Below are 25,568 nucleotides of genomic sequence, written 5' to 3' on the forward strand. Positions count from 1 at the left end.
GTGCCCTCTCCCTATGGTACCTTTCTTTTGGTCCAGTGCCCTCTCCCTGTTACCTTTCTTTTGGTCCAGTGCCCTCTCCCTATCCCTATGGTACCTTTCTTTTGGTCCAGTGCCCTCTCCCTGTTACCTTTCTTTTGGTCCAGTGCCCTCTCCCTATGTTACCTTTCTTTTGGTCCAGTGCCCTCTCCCTGTTACCTTTCTTTTGGTCCAGTGCCCTATCCCTGTTACCTTTCTTTTGGTCCAGTGCCCTCTCCCTATGTTACCTTTCTTTTGGTCCAGGGCCCTCTCCCTATGTTACCTTTCTTTTGGTCCAGTGCCCTCTCCCTATGTTACCTTTCTTTTGGTCCAGGGCCCTCTCCCTGTTATCTTTCTTTTGGTCCAGTGCCCTCTCCCTGTTACCTTTCTTTTGGTCCAGGGCCCTCTCCCTGTTACCTTTCTTTTGGTCCTGGGCTTTCTCCCTGTGGTACCTTTCTTTTGGTCCAGTGCCCTCTCCCTATGTTACCTTTCTTTTGGTCCAGTGCCCTCTCCCTATGGTACCTTTCTTTTGGTCCAGTGCCCTCTCCCTATGTTACCTTTCTTTTGGTCCAGTGCCCTCTCCCTGTTACCTTTCTTTTGGTCCTGGGCTTTCTCCCTGTGGTACCTTTCTTTTGGTCCAGTGCCCTCTCCCTATCCCTATGTTACCTTTCTTTTGGTCCAGTGTCCTCTCCCTATGGTACCTTTCTTTTGGTCCTGGGCCCTCTCCATATGGTACCTTTCTTTTGGTCCAGTGCCCTCTCCCTATCCCTATGTTACCTTTCTTTTGGTCCAGTGTCCTCTCCCTATGGTACCTTTCTATTGGTCCTGGGCCCTCTCCCTATGGTACCTTTCTTTTGGTCCAGTGCCCTCTCTCCCTATGGTACCTTTCTTTTGGTCCAGTGCCCTCTCCCTATGTTACCTTTCTTTTGGTCCAGTGCCCTCCCCCTGTGTTACCTTTCTTTTGGTCCAGTGCCTTCTCCCTTTCCAGCTTCTGGGCCTTCAGTTTCTCCAGGTAGGCGTAGTGCTCCTCGTAGTTCCCTGGGTCCCTGGCACCACGGTTGTCTCCGTTCGACTGAAACAGTCCAGTGTGCCATCAGAGTAGTTACACCCATGCTACACATGTATCACATGACCGTTCGACTGAAACAGCCCAGTGTATGATCAGCTTAGATATATCCACGCAACACATGTATCAATGAAACCTAACATGAACCTAACAGGCTGTTTCATGTTACAACCAAAGTCTGTTCCCTAATGTGAGTACACAACTATCCTTTTTTTCTTCTGAAGTTTTTGAAACCATCTGTTATTTTCATTCCTTACTTTGACCACCTGTAAACAGGTACCTGAATGTTTGCAACCTTGTTGTTGTGGTGGGGGGCCTGGGGGTAGGGAGGTATACATGCCTTAGGAAACCCTAGAGCAATCCTGGTGGGAGCTTATGCTCCTGGTTCGGCCACCCAAGCCAGACAGGTCAAAGGGTAGAGGCCAGACAAAGTGTGATTCACTTGTCTCAGGGCTAACAACCCCATCCCCTAAAACCTTTATCATGGAAACGGCAACAGTAGAAAGAAACACCACTGTGTGTGATGGGCATCAAGAGTGAGACTGGCCCAAAACACACAAGAGTGTTAGTTCTTAGTTGCTGCCCTACACGCTAGAGAACTTACTAGGCAGTAAGCAAGTTTATTTCTGTTTTAGCCAAATGTCACACAAAGTACCATGTTTTTCCTGAAGTTCTTTCATTATCATCTGCTGCCAGTGTTTTCATTCAACAATACTCTCACAAAGAACCCAGCCTACAGCAAAGGAGACAACCTTTGCTGAGCTCATCTCATCACATCTTCTTCTTCTTCGTTCGTGGGCTGCAACTCCCACGTTCACTCGTATGCACACAAGTGGGGTTTTACGTGCATGACCGTTTTTACCCCGCCATGTAGGCAGCCATACTCCATTCTCGGGGGTGTGCCTGCTGGGTATGTTCTTGTTTCCATAACCCACCGAACGCTGACATGGACTAAAGGATCTTTAACATGCGTATCTGATCTTCTGCTTGCGTATACACACGAAGTCGGTTCAGGCACTAGCAGGTCTGCACATATGCTGACCTAGGAGATCGGAAAAATCTCCACCCTTTACCCACCAGGCACCGTTACTGAGATTCGAACCGGGGACCCTCAGACCCTCAGATTTAAAGTCCAATGCTTTAACCATTCGGCTATTGCACCTGTCTCATCACATCTCATTTCATCTCCTTTTCTGTGACAGACATCAGGGATCAGAGGGGATGATGCAGATACCAAAATCCTCCACCTTACTGGGGTTTCAAGGTGGAAGGTGGCAGAATGGTTAAGACACTCATCTGCCAATATAGCATCCATGAGGGACTGGGTTTGATTCCCGCTGTCTCCCTTTCTCCCAAGTTTGACTGGAAAAATCAAACTAAGTGCTTAGCCATTCGGATCAGACGATAAACCAAGGTCCCATGTGCAGTACACACTTGTGCACTGAAAAAGAACCCACAGCAACAAAACAGTTGCCCTCTGGCAAAATTCCTAGAAGAAATCCACTCTGTACCCAAAAATATAAGCATGCACTCAAGGACTGACTATGCATGTTGGGTCATGCTGCCAGTTGGGCATCTGCCTAGCAGATGTGGTTTTGTGTGTACATGGATTTGTCTGAACACAGTGATGCCTCCTTGAGAATCTGAAACTGAGCTAGGAGCTATTAAAACGCAATCCATCCACAAAAGCAGATCACCATCTACAAAAAGAAAAAAAAGTCTGACATCTGCAAGAAAAAAACAAAGTCCAATGTGTGCAAGAAAAAAAAGTCAAACATCCACTAGAAAAAAACTAAACCAGACATCTACAAGAACAACAAAAACAACGGCTATACAAATAAGTTCCGAATAAAAAGATATGAAAGACCTTATAAACCAGTCCCAAAACAAAAACAAAGGCTCTAAAAGTAAGTTCTGAGCAACAAGAATTGAAATGATTTATGAATCAGTTCTAAAACAAACAGAATATCAACCTGTCCAGCAGGCTTCTGTCGTGGAACTGGCAATGGTCGCGCATCACCCGCGTTCTTTGGAGTTTGTGGTCTGGCCTGACACAGAGAATACAAATGCAACACAATACAATAAAATACATCTTTGTATAACTTTAAAGTTATAAAAGCAAAACATAACAAGCTGAATCAAAGTGCGGAAAAGACAACACAAACTTCATGAAGAAGGTCGGTCACACTCACTAAAGCTAATCATACACATACACACACAAACTCCAGTCTCTCAACTTAAAAAATACACTGTTTCTCTCTTCTTCACACACACACACAAAAAAAAAAAGCATTGTGAGAAATTTGTCAACATAACAATCTCTCTTTCACACACAAAGAAACCTCTGAAAGATATAAGTAAATTCATTTGCATTAGGTATTATAATTCCAATCCATGTCAACTTCATGATTTGTGCAACTACTGTGCTATTTTGTGCATCGTACCCCTTCATCACGGTCAATGGCCTTTATATGCATTAATAAAAAAAAAATTTAAAGCCATGTCTTATTGTCAAACTCTGCATCTCTTACACACACACACACACACACACACACACACACACACACACACACACACACACAAACTCCACTCCTTTTCCCCACCTCTTCCTCTCTTTCTAAACGGAGAAAAACTTATATCAAAAGTCAAATACACCCCCACCCTCCTTCTACTCCTTCAGACAGCAAGCAGGAATACTGCAAAATCTCCCTTTCTTTGCCAGTTTCATTTGCTTCAACAAGAGAGGCAAGCCTTTAAGACTCACATGTGATATCCACTTAATCTCAAACATAAAAATAGAAGGAAAAAAAAAAGAATACTGTAAAGCATGTCATTTTGCAAGTGAAACCTTTAATCAAGCACCTTGACCTTTGAACCCTGATGCTGACTTTGATATGGGTTTATGTTTTGGCCATAACCAAGCACTGTACCAGGTTTGATGAAAAGCAGATATATATATATTTTTTTTTCCCCTCAATTTTGACCTCTGATCTCAACTCTGGATTCTGTTCCACAACTAAACATTGTACAAAGTTTGAAGACCACATGGAAGATCATATCTCTCTTGTTCCAACAAGATTTTTCTGTCAATGTGCCATATTTTGACCTTGACCTTTAACCCCTGATTAAATTATGACAGAGATCATGCTGTCACCATTCACCATGACCAGTCATCTTGTAAAGTTTGACGAAAACTGGGTGTAAGACATGGGCTCTATTAAGTCTTTAATGTATTTTTACCAAGTGATGACCTTGATCTTTAACCTCTCACCTGCTCAGCAAGTTAACGTAAAGAGAGGTGAATATATCGACTCACATTGTTAATGATAACTGAATATAAGATGTGGGCTCTATTATGCCTTTTCTATTAACTTGAAAAGGGCTTAATATAGGCCTCATCTTACATAATTTTTACCAAGTGATGACCTTGACCTTTAGACCTCTCACCTGCTCAGCAAATCATTGTGAAGGGGATGACTTGGTGATTATATGGACTCACATTATTCACACGTGTGTGTCAGAAAAGGTTGTGTGAAGGAGCTTCAAACCTACCTCACTCTTGTCGTCTGAGGAGCCAAGCAGATTTTTCCACCCATCCTCCCTGGCTTTGTTGATACGATCCATCTGTATCAGTATAAATAAATAACAGGCTTGTGCGTGTGTGCATGTAGTCCTGTGCAATATATTGTGCTGCTGTCTACCACATATCAATGCAATGGTTTTCAAAGGCATCCAAAGCAATCATTCGACAAGTTTATAAACTGTTGGACTTCTGATCCAGTGTTGTTCACCAGTGATCGGGGTTCGAGGCCACATTTCGGCACAGCGTTGTGTCCCTGGAAAAGGCTTTCCTCTGATTGGTGAATGGGTACCTGACTTCAGTTGGGGAAGGTTAAAACAGTGGAAAGAGAGGACTGTCTTCCTGTGCCGAGTCCTGGACACAGTGGATATGAATTCACTGCCATCCTGTGCTGAGCCCTGGACACAGTGGATATGAATTCACTGCCATCCTGTGCTGAGCCCTGGACACAGTGGATATGAATTCACTGCCTTCCTGTGCTGAGCCCTGGACACACTGGATATGAATTCACTGCCATCCTGTGCTGAGCCCTGGACACACTGGATATGAATTCACTGCCATCCTGTGCTGAGCCCTGGACACAGTGGATATGAATTCACTGCCATCCTGTGCTGAGCCCTTCACACAGTAGATATGAATCCACTGCCATCCTGTGCTAAGCCCTTCACACAGTGGATATGAATCCACTGCCTTCCTGTGCTAAGCCCTAGACACGGTGGATATGAATCCACTGCCATGATGGCCATACAGGTTATGGGACATTTATATATATGGGTGTATCAGGCAATGTTTGAGTTGTATAAATCCTATTTCTAGACAGATTTCTTTCTTTTGTCTGTTTTTCTTTCTTTTCTTTTTTTTTTAAACAACACAACCACCCTCCATTGTTCCTACAACAGACAAGGACTGTTTCAACATTTAGCTGATGACAGGAAACAGCGCTGTTACAATTCCACGACTCATCGCCTAAATTGAACAAATTAAAGCAGACAATAATCTCTTTCCATCTGTTCCTATCTATTAAACCCTGCATAGGAAAAAAAATAGTATAGTAAGAAAAGAACCAGATAGTTAGAAAATTTCCATCACACCTGCAGTTTCAGTTTCAAGGGGGTGTCAAAACATACAGACTGATCCATACACACTACACCAAATCTGCTGTTGCATATAAAAAAAACCCTGATAAGTCATAGTGGCATAGTCATGAAGATGTCAATTCGGTACACACCATTGACTTCAGCTTGGAGGGAATAACCACCATGCTGACAACGCTGGAGAGGGATGGCCCTCACTGGAACATCCAGCAGGGTTTGATTCATATCAGTCGGGACAAGTTTGGAAATCATTCTATCTGGCCTTGTGAAACTTTGGACATTCACTCATCCTCACAGCCACGTTTTGCTCTTCTTTTTGTTGTTGTTGTGTCTGGATGTGGAATCATCAGAACCATGTGATATCTACCCACTGCCCCCCACACCAGAAAACAGACAGGTAGTCTGAAATGTGATCAGTCAAAACAACTTTCCCCTCATGACACAGGGAGGGTTCCATACAGATCTTTATCATCAGCATCCTCAGAAGTGAGACTGGAGTATCCAGTTCCCTCTCACACTGAAGGAGGTTCTGCTCACACCTGTCTGCCAAGAATCTTATCTCTACAACATAGATGTTAGTAAACCCAAAAAAAGGTTCTTGATTGTCAAGCGGGTTAATGAGTCTTCATGCTGCCCAAAATATTACAGCGTGTTAATAAAATACATAGAAAGTTAAACCCCCAAACCCAAAACAACCATGCCCAATTTGTGGATATTTTGCCACACAGCATGTTAATCTCAAGAACAGTGTGTAGACCTGAAGGATATGTTTAACAGCACAGTGAAGCAAAGAAACAAACCAACAGACAGACAGGCTGACAAATCAGATTAGTACCTTTTGTTTTTCCACCAAGTTCTGATGCCTGCGAGCCATCTGGTCATCAAGCTGCAAGCAACAACACACCTCCGTCACCAACAACACACCTCCGTCACCAAAAACACACCTTAGAAACCAACAACACACCTTAGAAACCAACAACACACCTCAGTAACCAACAACACACCTCAGTATCCAACAACACACCTCAGTTACCAACACACCACCACCAGGGTAACCAAAAATTCAGTGCTGAGGCAAAAATATCAAAGCCAAACACCTGAGCATATGCACAAACTGAGGGAGAAAAAATGTGAGAGTAAAGGAAAAAACAAAACAAAGTAAAATGGGAGAAAAAATACCCACCCCCACCCCCTGCACACACACGCACACACACATGCACACACACACACCATGCATACACACACACTAACATGCGGAAGGTGCAGACACGAACAGAAGGATAAAGATAACAAGGGAAAGAAACTGGCCACTGAAAAAAACATGACACAGTCTGACAAAAGTAAAAACGTGCTGGGACAGTAAGCAAGCAGCGTGTGCTTTTTCATCAACATGGAATGATATCACAAATCACAGAGTGCAAGAAAGGAATTCTGCTTAATGTCCCGTCACACATACCGGTGACTGTAAACATCTGATTAAAGTATCATTTTTCATACTTGAACGTTACCATAAAAACAAAAATGATAATAAAAAGGTAAGAGAGCTGGGATCAGGGGGAGGGAGGTGTCATGTGGTGAGTTCTGTGAAAGAGGACAGATGGAGGGAGGAACCAAAAGACAAACATTTGAGATGAACAAAGAAGTACAATTCAATCATCTCATGGACTTTATGAAAGGGAAGTCGCTGATTTTGATTTTAACAAGAGAAACAACAGATACAGAATGTTAAAAAACAGTCAACGACCCAGACTGCCAGTGACTGTGGATGGCAGAATGTCTTTATACCCAAACACCAACAATAAAGTGTCTTTACTATCCTGTCCTTCCGTCTTCTGTCACCTTTTGTCCAACTTTGCATCCCATCACAATGGAAGTATTAAACTGAAAAACATGTATGTGTCTGCAAGTGCATGATACGGGCACAGAGATGAAAACAGAAACAGAGAAAGGATGAGAAAGACAGAAATTGAGTTGGTGAGAGAGAGGAGATGTGGCTGAGACAAGAGGGAATAACAATGCTGTGCTCTGAATTGATTTAGCCTACTCCTTTCCAATCCTTTCTGATAACTTATGTTTCCATTATCAAACAGACTGTTCATTTAATTAACAAAATAGGAAATAACAGAAAAGAAAAGAGAAATAATAAAACTGAAAAAAGAAAGAACAAAAAAGCATTCCTTATACTTACAGCCTCGTTTTTTTCATACATCTGTGTGTGTGTGTGTGTGTGTGTGTGTGTGTGTGTGTGTGTGTGTGTTTGTGTGCACGCACACAAGTGTGTGTGCATGCGCAAGCGTGTGTGTGTGCAAGCATGTGTGTGTGTGTGAGTGCGAGCATGTGTGAGTGCGCATGTGTGGGTGTGTGCATGCGTGTGTTAGTGTGCATGTGTGGGTGGGTGCATGTGTGTGGGGGGATGTGTGTGCATGTGTGTGTGTGTGTGTGTGTGTGCATGTGTGTGGCTGTGTGTATGTGTGTGTGCGTGCGTGTGCAGTTGATAAACCAGGCAGTTCAAGACAGCCAACGTGTTCCACCTGAATTTTCTTGCCCTGAATGCCAGGCAGCAAGGGAGAGCACTGGCCATTCAGACGACTTGTGGATGTGTTTTGCAACTTGCCTCTCCGGAGGCAAGGCCTGAAACCCTTCAGCAAGAGTTTCAACATCTGTTCCTTGGTACATTTCAAATCAGCTTAAAAGTACATGCTGTTAAACCTTTGTTTCTTAATGCTTTAGAAATATCCTGCTTACCAGTTCCGTATCTGATATTAACTTTACCCTTTGTTTAAAAGTTTCTAAAATATCTGGCTTCTATTAATTAAAAAAAAAAAAAAACTATTACATGCTAAAATGAAAAGTGAGTATAGCAAGGTACAGTACAATCTATGGGTTTTCTGGCATCTCCGTCTTGTTCCCTGTCCAACTGTTTCCTTGTGTTCTCAACCATTCACATACCACCACCACCACCACCACCCCACCCTCACGCCCCCACCTTCCCCACCCTCCCCACACACACACAGCAAAGAAAACTGCAATCTGTTTCAGTGTGACAGTAGACAAAAGAAACAATGAGAACAAAGAAAGAAACAATGAAACATGATAAAGAATCTCATTCACACACAGAGAAAATGCCACAAGCAAACATCAAATCATGCATTCACATACCAAAGCAGACAAAAAGACAAAACTTACACCATTTGAAAAAAAAAAAAAAAAAGCCAGCCACCAAGACAAGACAGCGTTTCAGTTGCAACAGACCTCTCCACTCTGCCAGTCATCCTCACCCCTACACATGCACAGTTCAGCCAGTCACATGCCATCACATAAACATGGCCCATGCTGACTCAGCTTAGCGAGACCTGGACGGCTTTCTCAGTTTCTGGCCTGGCTGAGAGGGAAGTACAAGGAAGGCTTGCGCATGGCAGAAAAAATGCAAGGCAACTGACAGTTATAACTAGGTGACCAATTTTGTTGTTCTGATCAGTGCAAATCTGACCAGCATTATCTCCCGAGAACAATGACGGTCTTGTAACAAGGTTAGAAAAATGTAAGGACTAAAAGACTGCAAAATATGGATAAAAGCGCGTGGCCGACCTACAATCAGCTGAACCCAGAACTGATTTTTCTCTTCTTTTGTCAGGCCTCCAGAGGGGCGGAGCTTTGCGCCTCGAGTGGAGAGGTGTGTTGCAGGGTAGGTATGGGTAATTGCGAACGATCCAGTCGAAGCAACCAGCTCAACGTGTGTATTGTAAAGATAATATGTCGTATGACAGTCAAACGTAGTTATTTTGTTTTTGAAGGCTTTCTCTGACTGGTTGCACCAGGAAAAGTTTGTCTGCTCATTCTTTTCAATGTTTTGTCAACGTCTGAAATAGGAAGGGTGCCTGAGGGTAAATGCGAACGGGCAAGTGTAACTGCGAACGATGGCTTTGGGTATATGTAGACAATTAAAAGAGAAGCAGGTCTTTAACTCATATTATTGGAACATCCCACTAGACTGTTATATTGTTGGTTTTCATCACACATGCACACACACACACACACAGACGTTTAAACACACACACCCCACATCGCACAAAAACACACTCTTTTGAGAGTGCTCAGTAACTGTACAGCATCATTGGCAAATAGACTCACGTCAAAATATCCTATGGTCTAATTGCAAACAACAATATTTTGCAGATTCCTTTTAAAACTGACGTTCTGATCTGTCACCAATATGCTTTCTTAAAGTCCCCCAGCACTGGTAATGGGCGTTCAATACATCCAATCAAATCAAACTATTTTAATCTGTGTCAAAGTTCAAGTCCTACAACTTGCTTCCCTTGATTTTAGGATTTTGAGAGTTCGTTTGTAACCTTGGTCGGCAGTGGTGCACGAAGTGAAGAAATAGCACGGAAATAGTCAGAAATAGCTGATGTTTGACTGGTTCTTTGAAATGGATATTCATTAAGGTATTAGGAAAAGGTCGAAGCAGACGTTAAATTGTAAAATGCAACCGTTAAGAAAGCTTCTAAGTGGGGTGGTATACGAATCGTTCACAATCACACGCTGTTCGCAGTTACACATACCTACCCTGATGTGTGAGAGGCTGAGTCAACAAACTACAGCAAACGGTACCTTTTTCTTGCATTCCTCTCGGCGCTTCTGCTCTCTGTCAACCATTTCTTTCTTTTTCTGCTCCCAGTCCTGGTAAGCACACCACATAACGCACACGTCCACTGACTTGTAACGTTCAGACACACAAGCTAGAAGCATCAAGCCTTTTTTCACCCCCCACAACAGGAGATCAGTCAAATAATGAAATACAAGCTCATAAAATATGATATAATGTGCATGCCACATTATAGAAATTTTCCCTACATTTTATCATCTTTATAAAAAAAAAAGGCTACATCATCTGAGATGCGTATTTTGTTTATCATTTCTTTGCCATAATATACAGAGATGCACTCATAGACATTCTCAGGTTTTTCTTGTTCTCCACCACTTTGTCTTGGTCCTTTCTCTTTCTCTCAATTTCTTTTTTTGTCATTGTATACTGAAGCATTTATATTCTTAGAATCATTCCTATTCTCTCATTCTCTCTCTGTCTGTTGCACACAAACACATACGCACACTCATTCACTCACACTCACTCTCTCTCACCTAACACTCCTCTCTCTCTCTCTCTCTCTCTCTCTCTCTCTCTAACCCACTCACTCACTCACTCTCCTTTCTCTCTAACTCTCTCACTCACTCTGACTCAAATCTGACAGGCTGAGACAACTTAACAATGAGAAAAAACAAAAACCAAAAAAAATCAAACACCCAGAAACAAACCAACGAATATCACTCCCACTGCCATCTCACCTTTCTCCTTCCTCCTTCAACCTTCCTATCCTCCACACCTTCTCTCAACCCCCCACCCCGTCACCCACTCCGTCCATCCAATGCAACAGCAAAACAACATCATCACACACACACACACACACACACACACTCATGAATACATTCAGCATAAAAGCCAGCTTCAAAAGCCTTACAAAACAGCCAGCCACACAATTATTCCAGAAGCCAGGAACCCAAAGCAGACCTGAAAACAGGCTAGCCACCCGAGGCCATGCCACACACAAGTGTGTACGTTACCTGCTGTCCTGGAACTGGAACAGGCCGGTTAACTCCCCCTGCTGCTCCTCCCCCTCTCTTCTTCTGGTCACCCGACGACCTGGAAGACCACAATTCTCTGTGAATGTTTTGGTATCAATTAACCATTATCAGGAGCCACGGTGGCAGAATCATTTAGGTATTGTACTTCTGATCCAGTGTTCACAAGCAATCTGGGTTCAAGTCCCTGCTTCAGCCTGTTGTTCTGTCCCTGGGGAAGGCATTTTATTCTATTTTCATCACTCCACTCAGTTGTGAATGGGTTCCTAATTTTGTTACTACAGTGAAAGGAGAGGAATGGGCCCTGCCTTCCTATGCTGAGCTTCAGACACAGTGGATATGAAATCACTGCCCCACCTTCCCATGCCGAGCTCTAGACACAGTGGATATGAATTCACTGGCCCACCTTCCTGTGCCAAGCCCTAGACACAGTGGATATGAATTCACTGCCCCACCTTCCTGTGCCAAGCCCTAGACACAGTGGATATGAAATCACTGCCCCACCTTCCCATGCCAAGCTCTAGACACAGTGGATATGAAATCACTGTCCCACCTTCCTATGCCGAGCCCTAGACACAGTGGATATGGATCAAGTGGATATGAATGAATTGCCCCCATAGCCATAAAAGGCTAAAGGATCTTTAACCTTTTTTTAAAAATAATTTTCATCTGATAATTTCTTCTTCTTGTTTTCATTCTTTTAGTCACCATTCTTGCTTCTATCAAATCTGACAGTTTTCTCTTTCATGAATGGCAAACCTTGCTCAAGGTGGCTTTGCATGGCATAATTTCTGGGTTGATATTACAAACCTGTTGAATATATTAAATGCTGGACAAAAGCCTGCAAGGTCAGTTTAAAATGACCTTATTTCAGTCATGAAGCAACCATACAATATAAGTGACAGACACAGGTAGTCACAAATGTAATATCAATAATAACAAGAGAGGCAAGGCCTTCAAGACTCACTTGTGATACACTTTAAAAAAATCCAAGCTTTTTATGTACTGAGTATAATTTCAAAATGTAATGTTTGAGATGAGAAAGATCAGTTTAAAGCAAATTAAGTCCCCTATCATTAATTACAGAGTAATTTCCCTTTTTTACTATCTGCACGAAAACGTTTGCAAAATAAATAAAACTTCCCTGCTTAGCAAAAGAAGTTCCTGTTTGAACAATAAATGATAATAATGACTGCTCTTACTGTTGGGTTGAATATCAGATCAAAGTGCCAAGTTTAGAGAATACAAAAAAATATAAATATAACAGTAAATGCAGTTTGCATATAATTAGGCTTTTTGTGTGTGCCCATCCCAGAGGTGCAATATTGTTTTAAACAAGATGACTGGAAAGAACTGAATTTTTCCTATTTTGATGCCTAATTTGGTGTCAACTGACAAAGTATTTGCAGAGAAAATGTCAATGTTAAAGTTTACCATGAACACACACACACACACACACACACAGAGAGAGAGAGAGAGAGACAACCGAACACCGGGTTAAAACATAGACTCACTTTGTTTACACAACTGAGTCAAAAATACTACAAATGATAATAATGATGCATAATTTTAAAGCAGCTACAAGCGTATTTAACAACACATGCACCATAAATAAGGTAAAGGAATATGAAAAAGGAGTATCAGTGGCACACAGTATCAATGGTACAAACTTGCAAGAAATACTGTTTAGAAACAATGCAACATAACTCAAAACACACAAAACACACCTCTCTCTCCTAACACACACAGAGAAACGTGACAATGCACTCAGACTGCCCCCCTCATCCCTTAAACCCACCTGTTCTATTCTCTACTACCCCACCACCACCTCCTGCGCACTCTGTCCCACCTCTCTCCCCTTCCTTTGGAACGACACACACACACACACACACACACACACCGCCCACCTCAACCCCCATACACACACAGAAAATATGACAATGCACACAGACAGCCCCCCCCACCCCCACCCCCACCGCTTGCCCCCTCTTCTTTTCTCTAACCTCCCCCCAGCCCCACTCTCCCTCCATCACACCTCTCTCCTCTCCCCTTACAATGCCCCTTGGCCGATCCCCCTCCATCCCACCTGTTCTGGCTTTTACGACCGATGGGGACACCGTACACACTGGCCGGGTTGTAGCGACCTCTCCCTGCAGAGCCCGGCCTTGGGGTGACCGACTTCTTGGGGGCTGAAGAACAGGAAGAAAAAGGTAAAAATAGAGAATAATAATAATAATAATAATAATAATAATGGATACTTATATAGCACACTATCCAGAAATCTGCTCTAGGTGCTTTACAAAAACGCTTTTGTTAACATAAAACATTGTATCTATGTTACACACATACACACACACACACACACGCACACACACACACGCACACACACATACACACTGCATACATACATTTCAACATACATGTGTATCAAACAGCTACCCTAACACATACGCACACATAGGCAGGCACAAACTTACATAAACACATGCACACACAATACACATTCATATACATGCATGTAGTTATGTACACATACATATGTATACACACATAGTCAAGCACAGCTAACGCAAAGGAAGTGGACCTGCCACAATTGAACTTATTGCTGAGGGAAAAGGTGAGTTTTGAGACGAGATTTAAAAGATGCGAGGGAATCAGAATGACGGAGGTTATCAGGGAGCTTGTTCCACGTCTTTGGCAACTGAAAAGAAAACGATCTGTGTCCATAGGTCTTACTTCTGACGTGAGGTATCATACGGGGGTGTGAGGGTGAGGGGTGCATGGGACACGTCATAAAAAAAAAAATGAAGAACTGACAAAAGAACCGGAGGGGGGAGGAGAGGGGACTGCAGGAAAAGAATGAAGCTTATCTCTCACACTGTCTGTTGCAGTAACTCTCACCGCCCAGAGTCTGGAGAGAGAGAGAGAGATACAGACAGACAGACAGACAGACAGATAGATAGGTAGACCGTGATAGACAGAGAGACAGAAAGAGAGACTGTATGTGTCTGTGCGTGTGTGTGTGTGTGTGTGTGTGTGTGTGTGTGTGTGTGTGTGAGCATGTTTGCATATGTGTCTACATATGAGTGTTGCATATGCATGCATGTATACATGTGCATGTTCCCACTGATACCTGTCTCTCTCAACTCATCTGCTTCTCGTTCCTTTTACTGAACCATCCCCCAGCCCAAAGTCTGCCCACACCCGAGAGCAGTGTCACCTGAGGAAGGGCGGGGTGCAGGAGACAGCAGTGTGTTACCTGAGGAAGGGTGGGGTGCAGGAGACAGCAGTGTGTTACCTGAGGAAGGGCGGGGTGCAGGAGGCAGAGCAGTGTGTTACCTGAGGAAGGGCGGGGTGCAGGAGACAGCAGTGTGTCACCTGAGGAAGGGCGGGGTGCAGGAGACAGCAGTGTGTTACCTGAGGAAGGGTGGGGTGCAGGAGACAGCAGTGTGTTACCTGAGGAAGGGTGGGGTGCAGGAGACAGCAGTGTGTTACCTGAGGAAGGGCGGGGTGCAGGAGACAGCAGTGTGTTACCTGAGGAAGGGCGGGGTGCTGGAGACAGCAGTGTGTTACCTGAGGAAGGGCGGGGTGCAGGAGACAGCAGTGTGTTACCTGAGGAAGGGCGGGGTGCAGGAGACTGAGCAGTGTGTTACCTGAGGAAGGGCGGGGTGCAGGAGGCAGAGAAGTGTTACCTGAGGAAGGGCGGGGTGCAGGAGACAGCAGTGTGTTACCTGAGGAAGGGCAGGGTGCAGGAGACAGCAGTGTGTTACCTGAGGAAGGGCAGGGTGCAGGAGACAGCAGTGTGTTACCTGAGGAAGGGCTGAGTGCAGGAGGTAGAGCAGTGTGTTACCTGAGGAAGGGCGGGGTGCAAGAGGCAGAGAAGTGCATTACCTGAGGAAGGGCGAGGTGCAGGAGGCAGAGCCTTGGCCAGTTTGGCGCCGTGCATCACTGTGTGGCTGAACTCGTCCTGTAATTGCTGCACACATGGACACAGAAACATCGCCCATCAAACACTTAAAGCCTGAGAAAAAAGCAAGGGCCACAGATTCAGTCTGTGATGGTGACCTTGCACCACAGTGGCTGTTTTGTTGTTGTTTTTCTCAAGCAAATACAACATACAAAGCACACACACACACACACACACACACACACACACACAGAAAGATCTCATAACCAAATTTAAACCTGTCAACCACTGACTTAAAGGATTTCCAGATCTGGTAAATAAGTTACTTTTATTATATATATATATATATATATATATATATATATATATATATATATATATATATATATATATATATATATATATCAAACTGATAAATACACAACAATGAATTGATATCACAAACTTTTCAATTTAGTTAATATGCAATGCAGATGCCCAACTGATAACATACAGGTACATCAAACAGGTAACACACACTTCAAACATTACTGATTTGTCAGTTTGGTAAGCCAGTAACGTATGTGTAAATCAAACCTGCACTACACGTGGATATAGAACAGATAAGCTGCATACTTTAAACACTTATATCTCAAATGACATTAAAATGTACATATACCCATTACAGACAACACACACACTGTAACAATACCTAAGTAGACATAAGTTTAACATACAAATCAAATCAAATTATGGTGCTTAGAGCCTCGCCGACCACTAAGGCCATCTCAAGGTTATCGCCACGTTCGCATAGTTTAATGTACATATAACAGACAACACACACACTTTAATCATACCTCAGCAGACATTAGTTTCCGCACTCGCTCCATGATGAAGTTCTTTTTCAAAATTACGTTTATGGAAGGTCGGTCTCTGAGGACAAGCAGAAAAGAAAAATTTATTTTTAAATGCATATTCTGCATTCACAAGATAAACCATTCATATTTCATCAAATTAACAACAAACATAAACATAAAAACATTAATGGCACAGACTATTTGTTTATTTTTCTATGTCTGCAAATTTCTTATCACAAAGACAATAAGCAATTGGATCCTTCAGTCTCTACACTGATTGCCTGTTTCTGATTGAATAGACAAGCTATCCACTGACACTGTCTGTTGACTGAACAGACAACAAGCTATCCACTGACACTGTTGACTGAACAGACAACAAGCTATCCACTGACACTGTCTGTTGACTGAACAGACAACAAGCTATCCACTGACACTGTCTGTTGACTGAACAGACAACAAGCTATCCACTGACACTGTCTGTTGACTGAACAGACAACAAGCTATCCACTGACACTGTCTGTTGACTGAATAGACAACAAGCTATCCACTGACACTGTCTGTTGACTGAACAGACAACAAGCTATCCACTGACACTGTTGCCTGAACAGACAACAAGCTATCCACTGACACTGTTGACTGAATAGACAACAAGCTATCCACTGACACTGTCTGTTGACTGAACAGACAACAAGCTATCCACTGACACTGTTTGTTTACTGAACAGACAAGAAGCTATCCACTGACACTGTCTGTTGACTGAACAGACAACAAGCTATCCACTGCCACTGTCTGTTGACTGAAAAGACAAGCTATCCACTGACACTGTTGACTGAACAGACAACAAGCTATCCACTGACACTGTCTGTTGACTGAACAGACAACAAGCTATCCACTGACACTGTCTGTTGACTGAACAGACAACAAGCTATCCACTGACACTGTCTGTTGACTGAACAGACAACAAGCTATCCACTGACACTGTTGACTGAACAGACAACAAGCTATCCACTGACACTGTTGACTGAATAGACAACAAGGTATCCACTGACGCTGTCTGTTGACTGAACAGACAACAAGCTATCCACTGACACTGTTTGCTGACTGAACAGACAAGCTATCCACTGACACTGTCTGTTGACTGAACAGACAACAAGCTATCCACTGACACTGTTGACTGAACAGACAACAAGCTATCCACTGCCACTGTCTGTTGACTGAACAGACAACAAGCTATCCACTGACACTGTCTGTTGACTGAATAGACAACAAGCTATCCACTGCCACTGTCAGTTGACTGAATAGACAACAAGCTATCCACTGACACTGTTGACTGAACAGACAACAAGCTATCCACTGACACTGTTGACTGAACAGACAACAAGCTATCCACTGACACTGTCTGTTGATTGAATAGACAACAAGCTATCCACTGACACTGTCTGCAGTCGATGGGTCTGGACCAAAGTATCTTTCTGAATTCCTCCCTATCTATAGCCTGTCTTGCCAGCTCCGCTTTCCTGATGCTCAATTTCTCAGGATACCTCACACCAGAACTAAGACCTACAGTGACAGATCATTTGCTTTTCAAGACCCAAAGACATGGAACAGACTCCTTATTACTTCTGACATTCCGACTCCCTCACCTCTTTCAAATCCGGCCTCAAAGTTTCCTTGTGACAGGTCTATCCAAACAGTATACACTCCTATGCATGTAGTGTGTTTGATTATGTGTATGTTTATATGTATGTATGCATTGTGCTGGTGTGTGTGTGTATAGTTTCTTAGTCACATTTTCGTGTGTATATGTAACATTGCTGTAATGTGTTATGTATAAAACCATGTGTTTTGTAAAGCAACTACAGCAGATTTCTGGGCAGTACGCTATGTAAGTATCCATTATTATCATCAATAAGTAGTAGTATCCTCATTATTAGCAGTATAATCATCATCATCATCATTATCATTATTAGTAGTAGTACTATTCTGTCTGGCTGGGTTGAGAATCCCACAAGCACTAGTTGCTACTGGCATTTCCTCCACCTTTTGCTCATACCACTGGCCCTGGAGTAAAAACATATGCCAACAGATACAGAAAAAAATCCAGCCATTGTGCTGATCAAGTACGAGAAAGCTGTGCCAGATGTAAAAGATCATGACTTACCTGGGAGCTCTCTTGAACAGCTGAGCTATCAGACCTCTGAGGTCGTAGCTATACTGGGGAGAAATGGGAGGGTATGAGCCCCTGGAAAAGAAAAAAAAACAAACAAAAAAAAACAGTTGGTGAAGCTTTCGAAGATACAAGACATAAGATAAGATAAAAATAACTTTATTATCTCCAACTGGAGAAATTTGGTCAGGTGCATTATCACAACATAGACAAGTAAACAACATGGGGACCATAACTGTAAAAGTCAACAACAGCTTTTACGAATATCACGAAGATACAAATGTAAAAAATATCACATACACCGTTTCATACATACATCCACACACTGCAGGTAATAACTAGAATTCTTAATGTAAAAACAGAAAGAATTAAGAAACATTATTTGAATATAATTATAAACATAGCCTACTATACTGCACATTGATTATAATAGATAAGATAAGAATAAAGATACGTTGCGGAAAACCGCAACCAGATAATCAGCGCACACCCGCACCCACCCACCCCCCACCCACCCCACACACGCGGATTACTTGATTAAACAAGAGTAATAAACATATGTTCTCAAATAAAAGCATTTCACATATTCGCTTTTAAAAACATTGCAATTAATTATTACATCGTAATTATTAACAGATATATATTTATTCATGATTAATCATGATTGGAAGTGGGGGGGTTGAAGGGGACTGTCAAGGATCTTTCAAAAGAGTTCATGACAGTTTCTGATTCATCAACACCAGTACTGCAGTGAAACAAAGTTTCTGGCAGCCATTTGAAAGACATTATTTCGAAATCACTGTTTTCATATAAAGCAAGGGTGTGTGCTTCTGGTTGCTTGTTCCTATCTAAAACTGCACCTAGGAAACAGCACTGTGCTGCTGGTTTTATAATGCAAGGATTCCATAACACAACTGAACTGGTGTTTTCTCAGTGTGTTTTCCATTTTGATGTGGTTTGCTGTGTGTGTGCATGTGTGTGCATACATGCTTGCATATTTGTGGGCATACATGCATGAATAAGTATGTGCATGCATCCATGTGCATTCGTACTAACCCAACTCCTCAAACACACACACACACATACTCGCACCGAGAAGCATTACCTGATGATTTTCAGGACCAGGTTTTTCATGTTCCCTGCCTCAAACTGAAACAAAACATCTCTTTTTATCATAACATCATAGTCAACACACACGTGGTGTCAGCTTTCAATGTATAACTGTCTACATAATAAGACAACTCAATCAGCAGAGTGCTGACCTCGTGGTAATGTGCCCAACTTAGAAGCGAGAGTGTACAGGTTTGATTCCTATATGTGGACTGATATTTTTACTCCTCTGTCCACCAGACCTCGAGTGGTGGTCTGGGTGCTAGTCATTTGGATGTGACAATGAATATAGGTCCTGTGTCCACCATGCGCAAAGCACATGTAAAAGAACCCACAACAATAAAATGTTTGTCCCTTGCAAAATTCTGTAGCAAAATCCACTTCGACACTAAAAAAATAAATTTAAATTCAAAACACAAACACACACATTTTCAACAATATACTTCAAATCAGTAAATCAAATTTTAAAAAAAAAGATATGCCTTTCATCTGCTCTGCTCCCAAATAAAATAATCAATGCATCATCATCATCACACACACACACACACACACACACACACACACACACACACACACTGTGATTGAAAGGAAGTGGAGTGGAAGAGACACTTAGCCCAGGAACCACACACACAAAAGCATGAAAAACCTATACCTATGTTTACAAGCACTCTTTAAACATAAAAGAATGGGTAAAAAATGTATACCTATGAGAGTAGATTTCTTTTACAGAATTTTGCCAGAGGACAACACTTTTGTTACCACAGAATCTTTTCAGTGTACCAGATGTGTGCACGTGCTGCATAAGGGATCTCAGTTTACTGTCTTGTCCAAATCACTAGATGCTCAGTTTGACTTTCCAGTCAAACTTGGGAGAAATGGCAAAAGCATGAATCAAACTCACACTCAATGACAACGTTTTGGCAGATAAGCGAGGTTTAATAATTTTGCCTCCTTCCTCCTTAAATGCTAACACACACACACACACACACACACACACACACACACACACACAACACACAAAGAGAAAACAAAAGAAAGAAAATGGGAAAAAACATAGAAGCATGGAGAAACCATTGCAAAAAAAAAAAAGGAGGAGGATGTGGGGGAGGAGAAGATTGGAGGACCGCCGCCCCACCACCACCCGACCTACCACCACCCCAAAAGAGAGAAAAGAAAGAAGAAAACACCAACATATCCATTATAAAAACAAAGAGAAAGAGAGAAGAGTACATCACAAGCACAGTACTCACTGCATGTTTCAGGGTTGTCAGTTCATACAGCACACAACCCAGGGACCAGATGTCACTAAAAATAGGAGAACAATTTTTTTTTTTATAATAATTTTGTTTGAAAAGTCAAAATTAAAGACATACCAATTTTTTTTTTTTTTTTTTTTTTCAAAGTAAGCAGACACAGTGATCAAGGATTATGCAGGTAAAACCAATTTTTATCATTATTGAGGGATGGAAGGATCAGAAAACAATCCTTGTGCATGTACCATGTCATCATGCTTCAGTGATCAGCTGCATTCTGAATCCATCATTTCCTACACACTGAATTCAATATTCTATGCTTAAGTATAAAAGATAAGACACAAATAAATTTCATCTTCTTTAAAAAAAAAATAAAAATGAAATAAGATTAAAGCCATGTTGGAACTCTAAATGCAACCTCTTTTCTTTTTTTTTATTTTTTTTTTTTTTTGAGGTGGTATTCTTTGTTATTGTTTCTACAATTCATTTTCACTTTGTGCTCTCTTTGCTATTTTGCTTGCTTTTTTTTTTTTTTTTTAAATCAGTATATTCAAATTCCCCTTGTATTATTGTAATGTCAATCAGTTTAGTGTACACTGACAGTTTTATGATATTCAATGTGTGTGAAATGATTTTGTAACAATGTTGTGAAATGCCTGATTGAGAGGCAATGGCTTTGATGGCAAGGTGGTGGAAAATTTTCACCAAAGAACAACATCAAATCGTTTCTGCTCAGCCGGTAAAACAGTCACCAATAGTTAAGTCCAGTCTAGTTCAGGTCCCATTAGGTCAGTTACTCCATCCCTTAATTAGTCAGCTGTGTGTGTGTGTGTGTGTGTGTGTGTGTGTGTGTGTGTGTGTGTGCAAGTGTATGTGTGTGTGTGTTTGTGTGTGTGCGTGTGTGTGTGTTTGTGCGTGTGTGAGTGTGTGTGTGTGTGAGCGTGCATACGTGTATACATGCATGTGTGTGTGTGTGTGTGAGTGTCTGCAAGTATCCTGCCTATTTTTACCTCTTATTGTTGTAGGGTTTGTTTTCAACTATCTCTGGAGAGAGATAGTAAGGCGTTCCTATACACGTTCTGGCCAGTTCCACAGTGCTAAAGGAAAAAAAAAAAAGTCACAAGGTGTGTGTTATAAAATAAAATAAAAAATGATGACAATGCACAATCACAACACATCCTCTGCCTTCACAAATACATAAAATCTGACTGTGTGTTAAGTTATACTTCTCCCATACCCCTACTTTTCTTGGTCTCTGTCAGAATAAAAATCAGTCTACACTTAATTAACGCTCTGGTCTGAACTAAGAATAGAAAGGAACCTCTCTCCACCCAACACCAACCCATCTCTTCCTATCTCTCCCCTATTTAGTAAGTACTAATTCACTTAGTTCTACACTAGCTTCTTCACTAGCTTATTCTAATCAGTTAGATAATGTATGCTCTACTTTTGCATTCTCTTCTGTTTCTTTCTTTTCCTTTCTTTCCTTCCTTATCTATCTCTTTACATTTATGTAGATCTGTTTCTCTTCAGTCCTTAAATGGCCCTTTCACAGCAATATGATTTGATTTGACGCCTGTCTCTAGCTTTGCAGAAAGCAAAGCTGAGAAGTTGTGAACAAGCTTGCTGAATGCAAAGTGAACTACTGCAGCCTCACTCACTTGTTCAACACTTTGGCGATGCCAAAGTCCCCAAGCTGAACGACCCCAGATGAACTCAGAAAAATGTTCTGAAACACAGCAACACAGGAACCGGTCCAGGTTAGTCGTGTACGATATGAATCATGTGTGGTAGTCTGGTGAGTCACACACCCTGCAAAGTAGTGAGAATATCGCTGCCACATGGTTCAATCTCCCCCACCCCCTTCCCCAAACCCTCTACTAGTTCTAGTGGTTGCCCGGGTACTTTTCTTTCAAAGAAGACAGTCAATTATTATCCCAAGACCAAAATTACTCAGCTGGGTAACTCATCACTATAAAAACATCTATTATGTTTGTGTTTGTTGTTGGGTTTTGGGGCAGGCTTTTTTGTTTTCTTCTTGTTGTTGTTTTTTTGTGTGTGTATTTTTGTGTGTGTGTTTGGTTTTTTCAAAGTATGGTTTTGCTTTACTCAAATATGTAAAACCACATATACAAACAGCTGTGTTCCATACCTGAGATTTTATATCCCTGTGTAGAATCTTCCGGTCATGAATGTGTTTCATTGCCAGGCAGATCTGAACAAACCAGTTCAGGACCTGAAACAAAGAAAAAAATTATTTGAGGCATTCAACCTGCTAACAAAGATAAATTGCCTATTCATACTTGACATTCACACAGAATTCTTCTGGCATTCTAAAACCAAACAGGACTAACATTCAGATTAATTAGTAAGCTTCAAGCAAATCCTAGGTAGAATATGTCCATTGTATTTCAAAAGATAATAAATAAACGAATGACTGAATGAATGAATAAATGATTTAATTAACTAATTAATTAATGAAGAAAGGAATAATAAAAGAAAGGGTTTCTTCACATCACTACAAACTAGGAACAGATCAATGAAAGAGTGCATTGATTAACTTCTTTATCTTAGTGTTAGAAAGTTCAGCTAATAGACAACCAACAAAAATATTTGTCTGTATGTTTTAACATTTACCTGGTCTTCAGTGAACAGGCGTCCATGCTGATTATTAATTCTTCCATACAGATCACCTGAAAAGATAATGTTTTTTTTTATCTCATGAAACGCTTACCATATCAAGACATTTTTTCTTTGTCTTGATTTGGTCTTTCATGTATTCAAGTTTTGAATTAGCATTCATAACTCATCAATCACTTCCACTCATATTTTGACAAAGCTGTGCTGAAACAGTGCCTGATAATGAAAGTGTCTGAACTGGAAGCAAATATCACCAAGCACCAAGTGTTGTCAGAGGCAAATTGACTGGTGAGCAAAATACTTTAAACAATCTAAATGTTTGTTGATTCGCAATAGAGTTGAAATTGCCAAAAGCTTCATAACACTGTTTTGTACTAGGTATTGTGGACAAACTGTGACCACAGACAGATTTGCATCAGATGATTTTTTTTTAAAACAACTCAGTGATAAGATAATAAACTCTGGATGCCGCTTCAAATTTTCAGACCTATGGTTGCCTTATTTTTACACAATTGGTTTTACATTGTACTGGCCTCAGGCAATGAAAAATATTCAATCAACCAACAAAAAAGCTCAACATTTAACAAAGTATTTGCTCAGAAACAAATGGCGAATGTTAACAGCTTAACTCACTCCATGCCAAGAGTTTTTGCCCTTGCCAATCCCTGAAAACCCAGGGTTTGTATAGGATGGAAAAAAAATTGTAAAAAAAAACAAATAAATACCTAGACAATTGATATTTAGTATATGTATGCAAGGAATGTTGTTCCATATGTGTGCAAAAAATCAAAGTATTTACGCACCATCTTGATGTTGATCGCGGTATCCATATTTTGTGTATTTTTTTGCATTTTTGCACCCATCAGAAAGGTACACCAACATGTTCCACATCACATTCTAACACTATTTGAGGAACTGAAGACCTAGTGCATGCAATGAAGTATGAACAGGTGGTGAAGAAAGTTGAAATTCACACATACAAAAAAAAAAAAAATTGTCTCTACATAATGAAAATCAAAGAACAAAGAAAAAAACTCAACCGGCTGGGTGTTGACTGGCCAGTCAGCTGAGAAACCTGGTATGCCAGTGCAAGAGGGAAAAAGGAAAAATTGTCAGTCCAATCACTGGTGAAAACACTTGCAAAATCGTCCGTTTCCTCAGTGGTTTCGTCCTCTGTGTCTGTCTCATCTGCTGGCACATATTCCTCACTTTCCTCTCCATTGTAAACACTCTCTTCAGCGGCCGAATCTATTTCTAGTTCATTGGGATCTGGTTCAAATTCACTGTCCGAAGAATCAGCATGATCTCCTTCGACATCAGAGCCTTCAGTTTGGATCATTTCCAAAGCATCTTCGACGCTGAGAAACATTTCACCTCTCCGACCGTGTCGAACACTTTGCCGTGACGCCATCTTGTCAAACAACTTACAAAGCTGACAGGGGGCATGCTTTGTTATCAACTGCGGTTGAGCTTATCGCGACACACACGCAGCGTGTATGAATGAAAAGCTGACCAGAGGTGACGTAAGATATCACATCTGCTTTTGATTTTCGCATTCGACGCGTCACTCCGACAGCACGACTTTTTAAAATCCAAGTCCGCATATGCGGACATTGGCATCCAACGCTTTCTCTGACGATGTCCGCATATGCGGACAATGGCAGCGAGTGAGTTAATACATGTACAACTTTAGCAGAGTATCTTCATATTCTTCAACAACTGTCAAAGGTCTGGTTTTCAGACTGACTAAAACATTGAAATTGACCAAAATTGTGGAAATATTCACAGAAACTGATCAAAAATATTTCTCATCAAAAAAGAAGTTGTTATGACTATTACCATAAAAAAAAGCATATTCACTCACCCCCAGAGCAATAGTTCATCACAATATACAGCGTCCCAGCCTCTGTAAACAACAAAAGTAAAATAAAGACAAAAGACATGCCCATAATAAAGCTTAAAACTCAGTTTGACACTTGATTATGCCTACACAATTAACTCAACATATTTTTTAAGTGTGCAAAATGAATTAGAACAGTCATGTTCACATGGCTGCATTTACAAATCAAAGCTTAAAGACTTTAATCACACACGTGCACATGCGCAAACACACACACACACACACACACACACACACACACCTTAAGGACTTTAATTATACACATGTGTGCACGTGCACACACACACACACACACACACACACACACACACACACACACACACACAACACACACACACACACACTGAAAAAGGAACAAAC

The 25,568-nt window shown here is 41.5% G+C and overlaps 1 protein-coding gene across 2 annotated transcripts in view; it reads right to left on the reverse strand.

The window, feature by feature from the left end:
* LOC143298775 (uncharacterized) overlaps positions 1-25,568 on the reverse strand; it is a 58,451-nt gene that overhangs the window by 30,690 nt on the left and 2,193 nt on the right. Inside the window, exons 4-20 of one of the 2 annotated variants that reach the window (XM_076611727.1) lie at positions 25,173-25,214; positions 23,306-23,361; positions 22,821-22,904; positions 22,330-22,397; positions 21,679-21,765; positions 20,666-20,720; positions 19,411-19,454; positions 18,300-18,380; positions 16,139-16,214; positions 15,287-15,371; positions 13,482-13,584; positions 11,378-11,456; positions 10,370-10,438; positions 6,591-6,641; positions 4,634-4,705; positions 3,055-3,129; positions 970-1,087 (exon numbers count right to left, since the gene is read on the reverse strand). In XM_076611727.1, the coding sequence (XP_076467842.1) occupies positions 970-1,087; positions 3,055-3,129; positions 4,634-4,705; positions 6,591-6,641; positions 10,370-10,438; positions 11,378-11,456; positions 13,482-13,584; positions 15,287-15,371; positions 16,139-16,214; positions 18,300-18,380; positions 19,411-19,454; positions 20,666-20,720; positions 21,679-21,765; positions 22,330-22,397; positions 22,821-22,904; positions 23,306-23,361; positions 25,173-25,214 (1,245 nt within the window). The remainder of the gene's footprint in view (positions 1-969; positions 1,088-3,054; positions 3,130-4,633; positions 4,706-6,590; positions 6,642-10,369; positions 10,439-11,377; positions 11,457-13,481; positions 13,585-15,286; positions 15,372-16,138; positions 16,215-18,299; positions 18,381-19,410; positions 19,455-20,665; positions 20,721-21,678; positions 21,766-22,329; positions 22,398-22,820; positions 22,905-23,305; positions 23,362-25,172; positions 25,215-25,568) is intronic. The other variant, XM_076611728.1, reaches the window with a different exon arrangement.

Source organism: Babylonia areolata, chromosome 24, assembly GCF_041734735.1.
Source record: "Babylonia areolata isolate BAREFJ2019XMU chromosome 24, ASM4173473v1, whole genome shotgun sequence".
NCBI lineage: Eukaryota > Metazoa > Mollusca > Gastropoda > Neogastropoda > Buccinidae > Babylonia > Babylonia areolata.